Source organism: Apis florea, unplaced genomic scaffold (assembly GCF_048593485.1).
Source record: "Apis florea isolate Af1SG1 unplaced genomic scaffold, ASM4859348v1 contig_3493_pilon, whole genome shotgun sequence".
Classification (NCBI taxonomy): domain Eukaryota; kingdom Metazoa; phylum Arthropoda; class Insecta; order Hymenoptera; family Apidae; genus Apis; species Apis florea.
The window spans coordinates 907258-928135 of record NW_028256772.1 but is presented as its reverse complement, the minus strand read 5'-3'; the positions used below and the strand labels follow the sequence as shown (position 1 = coordinate 928135).

Sequence of the window (20878 nt, the reverse complement as noted above, 5' to 3'; positions counted from 1 at the left end):
GAACCTATCGCGCCGATTTATTATTAAGCGATCGCAGCGCGCGTCCAACCCGATATTTGGAGCGTCCGGTTAATTGCGAAACGTCCAGTTAAAGAGCGTATCAATCGAAATGATCGTAAATTAAATCGACGATAAAGGTAGCGGTGGAACGTGGACCGGTTCGAGATGTGGATGAAAATAGGGCGATATCGAACCACCCCTCTCGATCCAAATGCATCCAAAATGTGCTTAAAATCGGGTGAGTGAAAATTTGTTCTTGAAAGTTATTTCGTGAAGGAATTGTTTCGTAGTTTTGTGGTCGAAGACGAAATTTTCTGCTTTTCTTAGAATTAAGTTTTATTAAAGTAGAATTTTATACGAGCGAAATTTTAACGATTATTTGTCGTGGATTCTTATTGTATAAATCATTCTCGTTGTATATTAATCTCCGTTTAACGAAGACGGCTATCAAAGAAAGAGTTTTTCGTGTTAGTTTCTATGAAAATTTTATTATTGAAGCCAACGATTGAATCCGTTTGTGAACACGAACTCCAATTATTTGAACGAATAAATAACGATCATTAAAAATCATGTTCATAAACAGAGTTCTATTATATTTTCTCCTTTATCGTTCTCGTTACTTTTTTTTTCTTTTTTTTTTTTTTAACCTATTTACATTTAATTAAGCAGACGTAGATTTTATATCTCAAGTGTTGCACTATGGATAACACGGTTATTAAAATTTATCGACTGTGAGAAATAATTTACTTTTTCGAAGAGGAAGGTTTTAGAATGTGTTTTCAAAATACTTTTATTTCGAACAAAAGTATTTTTTTTTTTTTTATTTTGCCATTTACAATTTGCTCTCGCTTTTCACGATTGCGAATTTCTCCAAAATTCTTCGAGTGAAAGAGGACAAGAACTTGCAATTACTGCTCACGCTTCCTTCCTTTACGCAGAACGCAAATGACTCAATTTAATTTATTCAGTCGTGCCAATAATTGAGAAACCCAAGTAAAAAATTTGTTTTAATCAAAAGCATATCATTCCCCTTATGCAGAAAGGATTGATTTCTTTTCTCGTCTTTCAATACTGCTATCCCAGAAAAGAAACATTGGTCTTTTCAAAATTCTTTTTATATCTAGGGATAATCTAGGGACTTTAACGATTACGCTTTAGCACAGAATTAAACCACTCTGACATAAACAAGCGAAAAACAATGGTAGAAATAATGGTAGAAATGGTGTCTTTCGTTTCGTATTCGACGCTTTGATTTTTATCCGGAAGATCGACGATGTTTTCTCGAAGTACTAAGCGGTGTCGCGGACCGGAAATCGTGCTCGACCTTCGTGGCCTTCGTAGCGTACTGGTAACCTAATTACCAGCAGAGGAGGAATAGCGAACGTGACGCGAATAAAAACGGGACATTTGGAGTTGTTTTTTAAGCGGAGCGCACATGTTGGATCGATCACGAAAGTGGGTAAAATTTTTCTTCTTTGACGGAGAAATATCCAATTGGTTTGTTTTCCAGAAGATTCGATTGAGTTTGAACAAGAGTTTCCTTTCTGGAGACTCGTTCATTATTCGGCCAATCTCGTATCTCAAATGATAATTTGATGATTGGAGGTAAAAGTTTTTCCATAGTTGCATCCTGCAATAATGCTTCGCTTTTTTATTATTATTGATTTTATGGCTTTTAATAATTTCGAAGGTGGGCAATTTGTCGAGTTTTTGTTCCCAGGCCTTACGTGGAACGAATTATAAGTTTCGAAATTCAGTTTAGAAATTGTCTGACTTTTATCACACACGTGTTCAATCGACGAATTTAACACTCAGCTACATCGTTGAAGCGAATTTTGGAAAATCATCACTCCATTTAATTTTTTGTAAAAAACAATTTACTTTATCATAAAGATTAAAAATTTTCTATTTTATGATCGAAAATAATAACGAATATATATACAGGATTTACATACATATCTAGAAATTTTTTCATTCTCCAAAAGTGTTCCATATTTTTTGCCCACAATCTGTCTGCATTCCCAATTGCAAAATATTTTGATATAATTGATCGTCGTTCGTTGTTTTGCAAATAAATCGAATCCCTTTCGAATATCCTCGAGCGTTTCACGAAACGCAATTAAACCCAAACAAATTTTAGCACGAACAAGATAACGATTTCCTTCCGTCGAGAACAAGATCCGACTTTCCAACGCGTATCCTCGGCGTTCGAGCGCGGAACGAATGATTGCGACGCGTTATATCCGGTGGAGAGTGGACGCGTGTCGCGAATCGCGATCGTTTCGAAAACTCGATTGCAACAGGCTCTCGAATCGGCACAAGGCGGTCATGCTCGTTAAGCCCTGCAAAATCGTTCGATTAAGACGAAAAATTAGCGGTTGAAAATATGGAGAGGAAACAGGAGGCAATTCTAGGAGCCTCTTGATTGAACGATCGAAATGTTGATTCTGCGAGCAGATTCGATGAAACTTTCGAATGGATTACGCGATTTTTGTTGCTCCAAGTTTTTATTTCGATTTTATTGCCAATATTCTTTTTTTGCACGTATGATCGCAAAACCTTTGGATCGAAACTTTTTTCTTTATTTCTGTGTTTGTTCTGTAAAAGCGTAGAGATATTAATGTATATCAATGTTTAAATCGAATTTATTCAAGATCGAATAGATTCTCTTATATCGGTTTTTGATAAAAATGAAACAAAATTTAAAAACGATAAATTGAAAAAATTCATGGGATCGTGCATTGACCATCATAAAATAAGAAATTTCCTTAATGCATGTATTGAACACGTCACACGTTATGAATGTAATAAATATCAAAAAAACTGAGCAAAAATATCGCGATTGATACTTCGATCAAACAAGATCTTTTGATTAATCATGTTTTGATGAATATACGAAAATAAAATTTTTCAATCAAAACTCAAAATTTTATTCGAGTAACGAAATGTATAGTGTAATAAAATATACTAATAGAATATCATATACATAGATTTTAAATAAATAAATAAAATGGATCTAAAAGCGTTGGAGGGAGATATATACGATCTTAAATATATTTTGCAGGATACGTTTTCCTCCACAGCCCCCAGTTTTCACGTCTAACAGATCGCGTTTAATGCCTTCACGAGTCCATTCGTCACTCGAGGATCGATACTCCGCTTTCGCATTCAAATCACAAAACATTCCGCCCGCTGGGTGATGATCATCGACCAATTCAATTTGGCCGTCTTATCTGAGAGCCGCATCCGCGAAATTGGGGTTCGAATTTTATTAGCTCTGCCCCTCGAAAGCTTCTCGTGGCTGGTCGCGCGAGAAAGCTTAATCGCCTAATCTGGCTCCGTTCCACGCGCAACGCCCACCTAAAACTCGATGGATTCATCGGGTCGAGGTGTATCCCTCTCTCGAAAAACGCATCTGTCGAGGCGATTTTTTTTCCCCTGGTAATATTGATTATCCTAAGTGATGAGATGAACGAGAAGTGGATCTTATTTTTCAAATTTGTGTTTAACGTCGTTCGTGTTGTAAGTGTAATTTATTTGATAAGAGGAGGCTATTCAGGTTGAGCCTTGACTTCGATTTTGATCTTGTGACATCATGCGATGTCATCGTGTTATAGAAATTCTGTTCAATGCTGTTTAATAATTGTACTTGTCAAAGATAATGCTTATTATTATTATTATTGTGCTTGATTTGAATGACTCTCACTGTTCGATTTTATTTTCAATATTATTTTCAAAAATTTTTGAGCATTGAATGAAATTAGCTCAAGCTTGATGATGAGCTTGATTTTTCGTTATTAAATTATTTCTTAAAAATAATAGATGAGAGTGTGTTATTGGGATTGTAAGGTGCCCTCAATAAAATAAGAAAGACATCGGGAGAATGCATGTTGGTAATCGCATGAAACAACAATACAAACTTTAATACTCAACAAATTTCCTTTCTTTATACCGTAAAGATACATAATAAAAAATATCAAAATACGAAAGTTTTATGTGTTAATTCGTGTGTGAAGGAGTGCAAAGGGCTAACTAATGTTAATAATCCGACAAATTATAAATTATAAATAAACCAGACACAACATAATATCGATAATTTAATCCAGAAACGTAACCTCACAAGTTTATTATTTCTTCTCTTATCGCGAAACTTTTATCATCATCATATATTTCTTTTATAAATATTTATAGCCTCTAATATTTATGACTTTGAAAAATTTCTACCAACGATATTAGACCGATAATTGTGCAAAAAGAGAACTCATCGCGTTGAATTTAAGAGATTATAAAAAATATATATATATATTCCTCTCACGTCTCCTCAAACAACTCGAAACATCTCCATCCACCACAAAAGATAAAACACAACGAGCAAATTGCCTATCAGAAGTAGTCAAATAACCACAACGAAGAACGAAAAATAAGCGAATTCACCTGTATATAAAACGTCGTATCTGGAATAACGAGAACTCACGAGTGAGTGCCGATCGAAGAACGAGATGCATTATAACCTGCTCGCGCATGCGGGCGAATCGTTCGACAGAGATGGAGGATACGCGTGTTGTTACGCATAGCTGGCCGCGTAGGTGTAACACGAAAAAATAAAGCGAGCGTGGTTCGACTGATATGTGGGTTAATCGACGAGCGAAGTGGAACGACGCCACCACCCGATCCCTCCTCGTTAAGAGTCTTCCGGGTCTTCTTCCTCGTTTTCTGGGGTAACTCTTTCCGTTGTATTCGTTTCAATGATATTAGGTTTCTTAGGGTAGCCAGTTTAAACGTATTAGATTCAGAGAATCACAAATCAATAATATATTTATTCATTCCTGTTTCACGAATTGCGAATTGAGATGTTGATTTTAATTTGATTTTTGTTTTGAAAATTATTCGATTTTAGAAATTGTCGTCATGTTCTCGATGTCTCGTAATGATATTCTTAATGATTTAATTTCGTTTATTTAATTTTGTAAGATTTTTGTTGTACGAGATGAGCCAAATATTGATTAAAGTTTGAAAATTTTCTCATTATAAACAACGTTTACGATTTAATTTTAGAATCTAATTTTTCTTTTTTTTAGGTGTTAATACTGATAATTAATCTGCTTTTATTTAAGACTGCTATTGATAAATAAATAATGAGATATTATCGATAAAATAAAGCAATGTACATCTATATCTTCGAATGACGACACCATTGAAAATAAAAATTCAAAGGATCCAAACAATTTTTTGCGTAATCCCTCTATAATTTCTATAGAATCGATGCTCATTGTTCTTCGAAGAACGTGGGAGCCATCTTAACGAGACGTCTTAACAATATTGCAAAATTTGTATGGAAATTCGTTGTTTGGTTGTTTGAATTAAAATTTTACGGTACAATCAGAAAGTCGTTATTTTTAAAAGTTAAATTTTTTCCATTACACGAAAAGGAAGAAAAGGAAGAATACGAACACGTGGACAGAATAAAGAAAAGAGTAAACCTGGAATATATTACGTCACACTAAACTCATTCTTAAAATAAACTCAACTATATTCTTTGCAAATCATATTTCCTTGTTCAAAGAGAGATATTTTTTCTCGACACAGCAAAATTTATAAAAGTTAGTTCGAATAGAATGATCCTTAATGCAAATATTAATTAAAAGAAGAAAGTAAAATACACGTCACGCGTGATTTCGCGAGCATTGATAATAATAAAAAGCAACACTGTTTAATAAAATACGAGTAGCATTAAATTAATCTCAAATTTTAAACTTTAAAATATCGAATCAATAATCAATAATATTAAAGTTTAGCACAGGAAGGTTACACGCATAATATTCGATGTCGAATAAATTCGTTAATATCGCATTACGCAATCGAGCGATTGCTCGAAGAGAGGAGGAAACCGTAAAACGCCATCGCGCAAATGTAACGGGTCACGGTGAGCTTAACGCGTAAGAAAAGAGAAGACCTTGAAATACCTTGTACATACGTGGATTTGCAATGTACAACATGGATTTGTCTTGGCCTGTCTCGCGCACCCGATCCCCTCGGAATTTCTTATATTTGGGTTGAGCCCGTCGTTAGCGTGCACAGTTTTTGTCCCCAAGGGGAAACGCGATTCTCTCTCTCGCATAACTGGATGCAATCAAGCTTTTTGCACGCCGTTTTCCCCCGACGATTTGCTCTACGACCGGTTACAGCGAATTAATAACAGCCATGCTATCGGCCGTGATTAAATAAATCGACGAGAATTTAACTTTCACGGTTTCTTTTTTTTTTTTCTCTCTCTCTCTCCTTCTTGTTTCTTCAAGAGATTGATATGTATATTTTATTTTTTTGGATTATTATTTACACGGGTTGCTCTAATAGGTGTTACGAGATTTGATTAATAAATTGGTTTCGATTAAATTTATAATATTCAGCTATTGATATCATTAATAAGAGATTAATATTTGCTGCGAGTGAAAAAATTTTAAATTTCTGTGATAAATTATGATTTCTTTAAAATCATACGAGACATTTTTTGACAACAAATGAATATATCATTTTATATGTATGGAAAACGAAAGTTAAAAGTTATCCAATGAAAGTGAAATATATATATATATATTAAAGAATATCAATATTATGTCATCTTTCCCAATTAACAGATAGGAATTACATTTTCTGAAATTAAATTATAAGTGAATTATTATTATTTCTATCGAATTTGCAAACTTTTCAAATTCTTTGAAACAATTATTTCACGTAATTATAGATTGAAATAATATATTATTCGAAACAATATTTCTCTACGGTACGAAAAGGAGGTTTAATGACGATAAATTTAATATTAGAAGCAAGTGTAGAAATTCCTCTCGTTCGAACGTGGCATTTAAATGCAGATGTTATTATAACACACGACTTATTACACAGCTGGTAGCCTTTTCCATAAGTGTTACTCTAATTTTCTCTCCTTTCAATATATATATAAGTATCCTCGTTTGCTTTTTCTACGCGTATTACCATTTCCTTTTCTAAACACATTTGTCAGGCTCGACACTCCAGATTGCTTAAAAGACTTTACTGTTTATACGAACCTTCTCTTAACTTTTGAACACCTCACTGAAATAAGCGAGTGGATAGGTAAGTGTCTATCTAACGAAAGTGAGCAAAGCACAGATGCAAAAACGTGGGTTGCACAATTTTTAACCAATTGGATTAGATATTTATCTATTGGATACGTGCATGAAAAAGTTTTGATTTCTCCTTAATTAAGATATCTATCAAAGTTATTATTCTACCTTTTCGTGACTGAGCTATGAGATACATTTCTGAAAACCAGATTTAACCCAATCCAACTCATTCGATTCGAGAATATCAAAATTTTTTCCAGTTATCTTAATCTAATGGAACATCGATTTAACCATTTTTCGTGTTTTTCGTTGATAAAAATTTAATTCAATCTCGTTAATTATTCCGTCTCTTTTTACTAAGTTTTCTAAAATTCTAACGCAAGTAATCTGGATTAAATTACTAGTGTAATGGAATAACACCAATTGAGAATTATATATAATAAAAATTGTAATCATTCGTATGTTTTAATTATTATTACTATTGTGTAGATTATTAACTACTTTGCTCAGGTGAAGGGAAAAAAAGAAGTTTCACACAAGTTTTAACTATTCATCGAAAATATCAAAGGCCAATATTTATTTAAATACGCGTGAAACTCTCGTTCGAAAGATAGGAAGTTTAATGAACGGGCAGAGATAGTGGCGCAAAAGTATGCCGATAAATTAAGGCCAATTATTTGACTTTGCAGTGAACCAAATCGATTCTTTTTGTTTCGCTGCTTTACTCAACGAGGTCTCGCTTTTTAAAAACGATTCGATAAATCGCCGTAACTAAAGAATCCTCTCACTTTTATTATTCTTCATTATTTCGACTATTTTTACGTTTACGTGTACGATCACAACGACACATTTACAACTGATTACTTGCGCGTAAAAATTACAGATTAATATGATTATTACTTACAACGATAATAGATGCGACAATTATTTATTATTTTTAAAAATTATTCGTAAGAATTATACGAAAATAATTGAAATTCATGCATTTATCATCAAAATTCCCTAGTAATATAGTTGAAATAATTTATAGAAAATTACTATAGAAAATCCTCATTTTTATGAAATCTTACAATCGAAGATAATTAACGTCATATCTAATTTAAATTACTTAAATGTTTTTCTTTTTGGACGTTCGAAAATAATAAGAATAAAAGCCGGCGATGGGCAAAGCTTAAAAGAGCCAGTCTTTCCTTCAACGACATCTCTTGAAGGAATATTAAGGTACAGTTACGTTTTCCACTCATTTCTACGCGGCACAGGTAGACGCCGCGTAATGGCGCATAAGCCATCGGGTCATCCATTCATTTTTCATGAAGAGCACGTATTTTAAGTCGAGACTGGCGTCGAAGATTTTTAAACGAGTCCATAGATCGGTTCGGTCGTGTACCGTAACATCGAGGAACCGTTTTCGTTCGAAACGAATTTGAACCGTTCTTTTCGAGAGAGAGAGAGATATATAAAACATGGCTGAGGCACGTTAACAAACTTACGTACGATCGGTGTCTGGAATCGCGGATAATTTCGTCCACCGATTTATTTACTTATTGCACGGCCTCGCCGGTTAATGTCAGCCCCTATTTTACCGATTTGCATTCAAGATTACGGGGAAACGTGGCGAGACAGCGATTGATCGAAGTAAATAATACGAGCACCTCGAACGATTCGTGTTTTTATTAACTAGTTGAACGAACGGAGATAGGAAAAAAGATTCGTTTGAAAGATTTTATTGGAGTATGGAAATTTATTTCTTCGAATTCTTGAAATTGATAAATGGCTACTAATGCGTTAAATTTTTTGTTTTATAATTTGGATTGGGAATTGGAATTTTTTAGAATATCGAGAATTTTGAAGATTTTAAATTTTAAATACTTAATTTCACGTATTAATTATTTTTATCTTTTTAATTAAATTCGATAAATTCGTCACGTGAGAATTTCAAATTATATAATTTCTCTTGTTATCAATTGATAAGGCAGCAATTAAATCATTGTTAAAAATTCGTATTATTATGTGCAAGTGATAGAGATAAGCATGTTTAAAGCATAAAGTAATATAGTGTAAAATAAGATTAATTTAAATAAAGGATATAATCTATAAATAAGATTATCAAGATATCAAAATATGAAGTAACGAGTCGTAAAAATTGAAGACATCAAAATGAGATATATTTATAAAAAAGTAAATTGAGAATAATATTTGCAGTGATGGTAAAAAAAAAAAAATAAATCCATTGTATTGACGTAATAATAATTACTTTATTCATATGACTGACACAATAGTTCATATGTGAATGAGAAAAAGTGATTTTTGAATTTTGAAAATTTAGTGATTTTTCGATAAATAAATAAATATTCGATTCCACATACATAAACGATGAAATTTCTAATAAATATTTAAATACGTATATATAATATTTATTGAAAACTTTTAAAATATATTCTAGAGGAATCTTCAATTTCCATAATTTTCTAATTCTCCTTTCACGTTTAATTGTTTTTCATCTGTTATAACTATAGATTTACCAAAAATATTTTCATAATCTTTAATGAATCTAGGTATCGCAGATTTCTTTTATTCTTATTTACTTAAAATATTTACAAGTATTTACTTATTTTCATATATATATATAATTCAATAAATTAATTAATCAATTATATAAAAATGATTTCATATATGATATTTTCTATGATTTTCGTTAAAACTCTAAAAATTATAGTCGATTATCGTACCATAGTGTTACCATAATATACGAGAAGGATATTTTAATCGAAATTAAAATAACTTGAATTTATTTCGCTTAAAACTTAATTCGTATTCGACGGATAAATGGTGAAACGTCCCTGTGGTGAAACACTGAAAATCAAGAGAAACGTGAAATTGTCATTCGCAGGATCATCCGCGTTTGAAGGCCGCGTGCTCGATTCGCTTTTATCCATCACCTGTGACGCAAAAGGAGCACAGAATTTGGCATACAATGGGCGAGGAGCGAATAGACTCGGCTCGACATTCACTCACGAACACGAGAAAAGTGTCGAGGAACGTTCACGAGCCCGATATTCGTGCCACTGGGTTACTACACTTTCGAGTTCAACTAAATCGGCCACGCGGCTCCACTGTTGTTCTCTGGAATTATCGTAAAACGAGAGAACGTCGATTTTATTTCGCGATATCCTGGTCCAAGCTTCCTGCTCGATCCCTCCTTCCTTGCAGACTTTTTAATTTAGAGACGCAAGGCTAATTAATGATTTCCTTCGGTTATCGCTCCCTCCTCCGTGTGTAATAATATACATTTGCCAGTGATCTAGATTACAAATCGAAGATCACTCGTGGTGTTTCATTCGAAGACCTAGAAGATTGTTGCATTGTAAGTAGGAAATCCCTTCGATTCCACTTTCGTGGAAATATTATTGCGAGATTTTTGATTCGAAATTCGAATTAAGGTTAATCGAATAAAGTGCTGTGCTATGGTCAAAATAAGTTGAAAGTCTTCGAATAAGAAAAAATTTTATGAAAATTCGAAGCGAACCTTTGTATTGTGATGATTTTAAACGAGAAAAAGTTCGATCCTTGTTGCGTAAATAAATAAATGATAATAATTGACGAAAAATTATTAGCTTTTTTTAGATAAATATGCAACGAAATATGATCATTTTAAATTATTCGAAACAATTTTAATCTCTTTCTTTCGTTAGGAGAATAGTATCCAGCGATTGATTTTCGAGATGATCTAAACATCAAAGTAAATTTTATTATTCAAAGATTAATCTTTGAAATAATCCTCGGTTTTTTTTTTTTTACACTGGAATTACATTTATTTGAGAAATTCGTACTTAAATTGCGATTTGCAATTGACGGATTGTTGCTCGCAGATTGGATTATAATAAAATTTATGTCATTCGAATCAGTATTGAGAATTATTCCAATTATAAATAAATAAATGAGCTATATCTATTCATTTAAATGTGAACTTCGATTTGAACAATTAATGGGAGAAACTAGTTCACTTTTATTATATGGACTGCTTGTCCTTCAACTGTTTGTTTCGAATCGAGATACTTTCGCTGGAGAATCGTAAGATGAGAAACTTTCATTCCAAAATTCCCATTTCTAAAAGTTGGAAACACGTGGAACGAATATGTTATAAGAGGGAGTGATAAAATATGTTTCTCTCTCCGAGCAAAGGCTAGCCATTTCGTATTTTAGTATTGATTTATAAGAGCGTACACGTACGAGGAATGCGGCTATAACTTGTATGTAATTACACGTTCGTTCGATTGCGAGATTGTGCATTTATACACCTCTATCAATACCCAATCGATCAACTGCTGCACGACTCTGATTATACGCTTTTCGAATCGTTCGATTGATTTAATTGCATAAATTATGCACTCCCACGGAATTTGTTAAGATAAAATATTTATTTGCACAATATGAATTCAATTCGACAAAATTAAAAGAGCAATAAATTTGCAAACGAATACTCTCCTGATATTTCCTACATGAAACGGGATTACAAATTAAAAACCTAAATATTAGAAGCATTTAAATTATACAATTTTGTTAAAATTTTACAAAATGAACTTAATTGTCTAACAACATTCGTTGCAAAGAGACACAAACATTCTAAGTTACTTTTAGCTCTCACAAATACGATGGATAAAATTGTAAATATATTATGTTTCGACACAATAAGTGTATACAAGTTTCATGGCAACGAGTGTCGCAATTCGGGGCTCCTTAACTCTTCAAGGACGCCTGGTGGAGTCCAGTGAACCTGAGCTTCGTTAGCTCGAAAGAATATATCCGCGTAACGAATATGTAATGGCTGCGCATACGCACAATAGCATAGTTGCGATGAAAGTGGCTTGTAATCCGGGCTGAGCGTCGCGAGGGATTCATACTTAAGTGCCTTCTCGTTAGCCGATTAAGGAAGGGAGTGCCCGTACCGCCGATTCAGCGAAAAGGACGATCGAACGTGCTGCATTGTCATCGAGATCGTTTTTCTTTTTGTCCGTTTGAGAAGAACGACTCGAATGAACCGGGTTGGATTGAACCGGGATTCGTCTCGAACGAACCTAATTTACAACGTGGCTGGATACGAGATTAGATATCCTCGTGTCCCGCTTTATTTATGCGATCATGCGATATCGCGGGCACGCGTGGAACTCGATAGGATTGTAAACAAGGATTCTTCCTTTTCTACCGTTGATCGATTCTGAAATTTTGTTTGTATTTCGTTTTATCGAGAAATACCGTTGGATGATAATTCATTCGTATTGGCGTTTATCAGAGAATTAATGATGGTTAAGTTGCTTGATTAGATTCCATTATGATCTTTTTTCATTGATCTTTGAACAAGGTTTAAAGTATGTCGCCATTTTGATCTATTTTTTTTTTCTTTATGCGTATAAATTTTCATTTAATATGTCAATCAATCATCTGACAATTAATGCATGTATGCATAACAAGATGAAGCTTGTCGAAAATACTTACTTTCTTATGGAATTTATAGAATGGAATCTTTTTTTAAGATTTTCTTCGTATATACGTGTATACAATAGAAAAATTGACTTCAATTCATCGTCTAAATTTATTATATGCGTTTTATAATCTATTTGTCAGTCGATCGTTTATTAATTTTTTAATAATCAGATAAACAGATTCTTTAATAATTTTTTAAAACTTGTTTAAAGAAGGTCGCGGATAAAATGGCTGGACAAGAATTCTTCTCAATAAAAATTTGCTTAGTCCAACATCTGATCGTAAGACGCAACTGAAGAAGAAGAAAATAAAATGTGTTTTGAATTTACGACTTCCGTGAACTTGCTTCAAAAACACATTGATTGCACTCGGATCTCCTTTCTCTCGTTGAGAACCTGATCCTTTCCACACGCAGAATCGTATTGTGCCGGGTTGTGCATAGTTTCCACTGAACATCGATTACGATTCCATTGAAATATGCAACCGTGCACGAGGCGTTACACGCCCATTGTCATTCATTAGAGACAATCATCGGTCGTAACATCGATGGAAAATTCGAGAGAATGATAAAATCGAGTCTCTATCTTAATTACTATTACTAACTCCTTTAATCGAAACGTGAAAAATAAAATTTTTCGCCTTTTAATATCTAATCGACATACATACTCCTTCTTTAACAGTAAAATGCACGAGATAAATAATAGGATATGTGTTCTAGAACGACTTTCGTATTGATAAAAGCTGTTACGATTTTAATAAACAGCAAAATTTAGTAAATTTATTCTCTAAAAAAAAAAAAAAAAAAAAGGAGGACATTATAGGAAATATACTTATTGGAAATCGATAAGATTATTTCTCCACGAAGGATCTGAAGACAAATCAGATTCTTTCCATATCGATTCGCATCAACCGCTACTCCGATCCGTAATCATTCGTCCTTGAAATACCAAGAGACATTCCTCGGAATCGGTGTCACTCCCATGATCAAGAGCCAAGGTCGGGACAAGTTCCTAACCTTCACCCTGCTCGGCAATTTTTTCTATTCCCACAGAAAATGCACCACACAGGAATAAATTAATGGTCCAGGGACGACGAGTATCCTTGCCCATGCTGGAAAAATCGTCTAACGGTGATATTTACGCGAGATTTCTAATTACATCTCGTTTAATCATAAGCGTACCTTTTCCATTGATTTCCCCACGCTCGTAGAGAATTCGAGCTGGTTGACGATGAGAAAACTGATCGTGGCTGTTGACTGTCGTTCCACCAGCAATTTATCGCCGACCAACGAGAGGATGCTCGTTGATCCTTAATAATATCCTTTCAGCGTGGATTCCGGGTGATGAATGCGCTGTGACCAGGTCGTGCCCGTTTTGTACCTGTTGCACGCGATGGGAAAACGATTTTGTCCTTTTGCTATATTTTCTCTTTAAACAAAGCGTGAAAAGAAGTGGAAAATACGTGAAAGATAATTACAAAATTTTCACTATAAAAATTCTTAAATGCAAATACTGAGAATTCATCGTACATCAATAACAGTTTCTTAATATTTTATTCATTAAATATTTACCCCTCGTTTATATCCTCCATTACCATATTTTCCACCACCAGTTTAACCATTGTTGAACGATCAAAAGCAGAATTCGGTACCATCGATCGGTACACGTTCCAATGGCAAACGTCATTTCTCACGGTTCCGTTATCGCGCAAACATACAACGATCTGTTTGCACGGCGTTAGTAACGAAGGTTGATAGGCGGCGCTGATGCTGCGTATTCACGTGCGGGCGCCGATTAATTAAATATTCGCGCGCACGTGCGTGAACGCATATATCGATGGGCACGTGGCGGCGTGTCGAAAGGCGCGTTTCGAAAATCCCTACGGGGCCCTCTTCCGCTCGATGCACTCGTATAAATAGAAATAGCCTCTCCTCGGTGTTGGGACTGGAATTGTTGCTGGCCAAGTCTATTTTCGAGGCGGACGTTTTGCCGGGGGTTTGCGGTTTTTTCGAAACGTTTGTCGCGCTGTGTTTGAATTAAAATTAATTCTTCGCATATTTTTGGGGAACTTTTTCTTCCCTTTGAAACTTTCATTATCTTTTAAAGTGATCTTTCTAAAATGCATAATAATGTATGACGTGTTACAAATTTTTATTTCTAGTCATTAGACAGCCATTGTAAAACTTGATATATTTGTTTTTCTGTAATTATTGCGGGATTCTTTTTGTTTAAGTTCTATTATATCTATAAAACGAGATAAATGAGCTGTTCCAATAACAAAACCTACGTCACATTTTTCTAATTTTAATTCCACTGAGTTCCACTATGAAAAGTAAGTCCACTATGAAAAGATATTATAAAGAAGCATGATCACCTCCTCCTCGTTATATCCCTTTCTTTAAAAATGCAATGACAAGCACGATTTCGTGTGAAATTTGGAGAAAAACATGCGTCTCAATTTTGACGTATCATGTTACGCGACCAGAAAGAGGTAACAATCCATCAAACTAAAAAGAACAAGTTCATACAACATTCCCTCTCTCAACGAGCAGCGGTCTTCTAACAAAAAGTCGGCGACGCATCGTGTTCGATCGGGGACGCGGAATATCGAAACCAGTCTCACGTGTGGCGAGCGAGCCGCGCGCAAAAACCCGTGAAAACCACGAGGTACTCGTACTATGGCTCGATAACGACGGCTCAGTACCAGCAGCCAAGTGAAATTTTACACCGGATGCAATCCGAGAAACGGCACAATAGAAAATGCTGTCCGCCTGCCTTTTATCATACGTTCCTTGCGCAAAGGAGAGTCTCTATTAACAAGCGATGCGGGACACTTTCCTGAGCGCGTCGCGTTTTTCATTCTCTCCTCTCCTGTCGAGCCGAACCCAGCCAACGATCGATCCGCGTTGCCATATGGCACGGACCTCGCATTGGGTGTGTATATATATATATATATATACACCGAAAGGGATGCTTGTTGCTTGCATCCATCCACGAGACGAGGAATTTTGATTTTAACGTGCCAATTTGGATATTATTTTTCGTACAGCTTCTTTGAATTGGTTTGAAAATTTGTAAAGATTCGATACGGATTTTGTATTGCAAAAAATTTTGAAATGTTACGTGTAACGCAGATAATTGATTCCATTTAATAATTTGGTTTTCTTATCCGGTACTTTTAATTTTAATAAAATGTATATCTGGTCTAAAACTTGTGAATTTTATTCGAAAATTTTTGCACATTGGGCGGTGTTTGAGTGTTTGCTTTATGAAGAGCAATATTATTTTCGAACGAGGAATCCTCGAACATTGTTTGAGGATTCTTCGATATCATTGGCCAATATTGTTCTATGGAATAATATGAACTCGATTGCACATCAATGGAACGGTATTTCTCGAGCAAAACGCGCGTACTACTTCTGAAAACTATGCCTATACAACGATGACAGACATTCTGCGATCGTACGATGACGTGAGCTTTGTAAAAAGTAACCGCTAGCGCGCAATAAATAATCAACGTGAGACTGCATATTGATTCGATTAAAATTCGTGTCCTATTTTCATTTGTATCCATTCTCTCATTCATAACACGAGATTCGTAGAGAACGAGATCGTAAATTGAACATATTAGTTTTAAAAAGAAGTTTTATTTTCTTCTTAATTAAGATTACTTCGGATTACTTTTGTATTAAATTTTAATTTTGTTAACTCTGCTTTCCTGAATATAATTAACTCGTCGATATAAATTAAGAACAAAAATTATATTAATTTTTTGATTTAACAATACATAGGGAAGAATGTTATCGAAAACGAGCATTTTAATTCAAGGTGTAAATATTTTTAAAAAATCAATCTTTTTAATGAATTAAAATTTCTAATTGAACCCTATCGAATTTTCTTTCCGTATTATTCCGTTTACCGCTTCTTTCATTTTAACGCGATTTCTTCTTCGAAGCGAGAAATCTTATTCAAAAGAAAAAAAAAAGTTTTCGTAATTATTCGTTATATCCTTTTCATAAATTCAACAAATAAATGAAAAATACGATTCAACAAATTTCCAATATCACCATTTCGTGTCTTAATCAAAAAGAAAGAAATAGTAAAATTCTCTTCGATACACAATATCACAAAACTTGCAAACCCTACACAAAAGGGTATAACACAACTGCTCCCTCTTGCCACCCTCCCAAGAATCGATCAATCGCCGTATCGCGCTCGAGTGGGCGACCGGCTCGAGCGGGTCTCCGAAAGGAAAAGGCATTCCAGGCCGCGAAGCGGCGGATCGCTTGCTGATTGGACGCGCGTAGTGTTCGGGACAGGGCACGCTCCCCCCCGCTGCCCCAGACAGAGAAAGGGGGATCCTGAGAGAGAGAAACACTCGCGGCGAGAGTTTAGAGGCGAGTGTCGAGCGGAGCGCGCGCTCTCTCTCTCTCTCTGGATGGAATCGCGTGTGTTTTTCCCCACTTGCCGGTGTGCGTGTTGTGTTGCATACGTGCTCCACCGCGGGATTAGGAGAGCCGCGCACCAGTAGGCCACCGGCGCTCGACGCCTTTGCGTCTCTTTTCGCGCGGCTCCGACCTACCGTAAAACGATGGCCAGCCGGTGGATATCTGTCTGCTAGAAATGGATCGACAGAACGAAATTGCGAAATGAAGTATTTCTTTGGTCTCTCCATGCATACGTTTTCCTTTTTTTTATATGTAATTTTGGATAATTTTCGTTGTTCCAGTGAATTTTGAAAAAGATCGAGCGAGGCAACCTTTTTCTCTTTCTTCGAGTGAATTTTCAATTAAACCGTGAACGTTCGATCGAATTTTTAACGATTTCAATTGAGATTGCTCACCCGCGTAAGAGATCGCCCTCGAATTTGTTGCTGATAATAATCCAATAATAATAACGATTCATTTGTTAAAAGTAGCGTTACGTAACGTGCATAGTGGTGTAGAAAGAATAAGGGAAAAAGAAGGTGGGAATTATGAAAAAGGAGCCAAGAATATCGGAGAAACAATTGATAAAAGAAGAAAATCGGTTAAGACAATTGTAGTTGTCCATAAAAGTGTGAAACTTGGGAAGGAAAACAAGGCGTGGTTCGAGGATGCTTGTCTTCATTAAACGTTGAGAAAAATTCGCATAAAACGAGATAAAAAAAAATAAGTGGGTTGTTCCGAGTGTGTCGAAACTGCGGATCGGCGATTGTGTGTTCATAAGTGGAATTTTAAAAACTATATATATATATATATATATTGTTAAAGTACAGCTGCTAATTTGGAATCGAGCCAGCCAGCTTGTCCGATATTAGGCGCAAGAAAAAATATTTTTAAACGCGTGCAGATAGACGTTTGAAAGCTTTATTTTGTGCGTATTGCACTGTCATTACGGGGGCAAGTAATATCCGGTGTTCCGAGGATGAGATCGCGGAACGATTGTTCGACAGGGATAACCGCGAATTACGCGTAGCGTCGGCAGTTTGTGACGTTTCTTCCGATACGTTGCGAGAAAATATCAATTTCATATTTCATATGAAATTGAATATGGAAAAGGGAAGAATTTATAAATTGCACCGTTGAAAAATAATTTTGGAAGAAACTTTAAATCTACTACAAAAAGAATTTAAGATAAAACAATTTTTCTCCGCAAAATAACAAGATGCAAGGAATATCGAGACAGCGAATACAAGCAAATTATTATCGCTGACCGAGTAAGTAATTTTAACTAATTAAAAAACGTCCATTCCATATAACATGAAATCGTCAAAAACTGTTTCGACGACGCTTATCTACGAGCGGATCGAGACGTATCGAAGAGAAAAGAGTGCGGCGCCTCGAATTCGCGGAATACCCTCGTAACGGCGATGACGCGCGTCGAGTAGTTATTTCGGATGTACATCATCGAGGAAGATAGTGGGGACGACGGCGGATGCCGTCTGATCTCCGTCCGTCAGTGCGTGGACGCTGACGGAGCGCGCGAGACACCCAAACGTTCCCTCGACGCGGTGGACACAGCCAGCCTGCTGGACGTCAACTGTTTCCCACGTGTGCACATCCTCAAGAAATCCGTCTCCCTGGAGGAGAAGAGTCGCGAGTCGAAGAAGGACCAGTTCCTGAAATCGTGTCGCCGCGTGGACGACGACGGGAGGCGTCGAAACTCGTGTTTCGAGCCGCGAAATCAAGAGGAGGATTATTCCTCCATCGAGCAAAATGCGAGCGTGGCGGGGGACGAGAAGCTGGAAATCTCTGTAAAGCTGTTGGAAGCGGTGGATTGCAAGAGCGTTTACGACGACCAGGGGTACAAAACGACGGTGAACTTTCAGTACAGAGATACCCTGACGAGATACTCTTCCAATGCGTCGAAGATCGAGAAGGCGCGGGGGTTGAGGAGAAGCGTGTCCGCGCCTGGAAACGGCTCTTGCCAAGATACCTCGGGAACCAAAGATAGCCAAAGCACGTCGAAGGATCGCAAGGATACCAAAGACTTCGTGTTCGCGAAGAAGGCGAAGCCCCCTAAGAAGAACGTTTCGTCGAGTAAGACGGAGGGCGGCCAACTGACCAGATATCGCTCGAGGACGAGCAGATCGCAGGAGTTCGCGACCAAGACCGAGCAGTTGATCGCCAGGCGGCAAGATCATTCCGGTCGAAGGGCGAGAGCCTCCTCGTTCGTGATCGAGAGGAAGAAGTATCGGCAGGCTGCAATTGCATCCTCCAAGTCGAGCGAGGATCTGTCGAGGTGTTCGTTGTTGGCCGGCAACGATACCACGGAGGTCGATGGAATGCGGAATTGCAACAGCGCTGTGGCGGGCGTCGACGAGAACGAAGGATGCGTCCTGCTCGGGGTTCGACCCCTCGAGGAGGGCCCCCAGCAGTTGTCTCCGATCCCACGGCAGGAGGACAGGTGTACAAGGAGGGACAGGGAGCGAGCTAGGATCCTTAGACGGAGAAGAATCAATGGAAGATCGGCCTCGGTGCCTAGAGTACATGTGAGTCGAGATTATCAAACGAGATTGACCATCTTTTTCGGTTCTCGTCATTCGTTATTATTCACTTTTTATGAATAGTTTTAAACCGAGGAGAGATATATTTGTGGGAAAATTTATTGAAGCTAATAACAAAAAATTACCAATTATTTTTTTATTGTCATGGAAAGGTAGGTTAGCGGCCATAAAAGTGTAAGGATTTATAGTTGAAATTCTACCTATTAAAATTCTTCTTAATCAACGTGTAATATAAACACAAGCGAAAAACTATAGCGAGTGGAAATAATGAGCAATAAAATAATGGAATAATAATAAATAAACGCGAATTAGAGTTTGATTCTACTCCTCTCTGTAAACAACAATATAATTCGTATCAGTTGTGTTTTTCGAAAAAAGTAGCCAGGTCCCAAATATTCCACGATTTCTTTTGGCAGGTCGGTTTATTTATATTCATCGCCGCATTGAACTAGATTTCCACCTTCTCTTCTCTCCCGTAGGGCCCACGAAATCGGAAAGCTCTCCTTCCAAGAAATATATTCCTTTCGCGGAATAAAGTCAAGTACATGATACGATTCAACAGCCGGATGATTTACAGTGGCCTGAAAACAACCGTCGCCTATCGTCCTCGGCTCGTTCCTTTCCTCGATAAACCGGCGCCATGCAAACGTCAAGCGAGGAGAGAAACAAAGAGAAGAAGAAACTATCGACGAATCGAACAATCCTCCTCCCTCCCTCTCCCCTCTTTTTCGAACATTAAAAGCACTCCTATCGGTTTGCAACGCGAGATATTGCTCTCTTCCTACCATTCGAAGTGCATTCTATTGCGCGAGTAAATCACGCCGCGGCATCAACCTGCTAAAATGCATCGCTTTGCGCGCCCCCTGCCGCGCGCCGCAGCTGTCACGGATGCGATCGCTGTGTTCTTTAAGGTGCACCCACACGGAGAGCCACAATGCGGCGCTGTGAAACGGCAACGTGGTATTTAGACACGAACCAATCGTCTCTTGCGAAAGTATCTTCGGGTATTTGCGTTGGCGAGTGCCTCGACCTGACTAGGAATTTATCTGGTGTGTGCCGCGTTGTTTTCAACTAGAACCGCTCGCTCGCTCGATTGTGTTCACGTGGGTGAAAATGAATCGGTTGTGCGAATCGCGGCGAGCATCGTTGAGAAACTTTTTCGTTCAGGAAAGAGAGGATGTTTAAGGTGTTTGATGGATGGAGTTATACCGAGTTGAGTCAAGTAAGGTGTTTCCTTTTTTAGATGTGTTTATTACTTTGGAGGTTATGGTGTACATACCGGTGTCCATAAGTTATGAGATTAATTGGGG

At 36.7% G+C, this 20878-nt stretch overlaps 2 protein-coding genes across 6 annotated transcripts in view; both read left to right on the top strand.

Moving 5' to 3' along the window:
• The window catches only part of LOC100867566 (puratrophin-1), a 344145-nt gene that overhangs the window by 283184 nt on the left and 40083 nt on the right, over positions 1 to 20878 (top strand). The gene's annotated exons all lie outside the window — the stretch shown is intronic.
• On the top strand, positions 17113 to 19892 carry LOC147656891 (uncharacterized). Its single transcript, XM_086912711.1, has one exon. The coding sequence runs from the start codon at positions 18459 to 18461 to the stop codon at positions 19629 to 19631; it is 1173 nt and encodes a 390-aa protein (XP_086768837.1). The 5' UTR covers positions 17113 to 18458; the 3' UTR covers positions 19632 to 19892.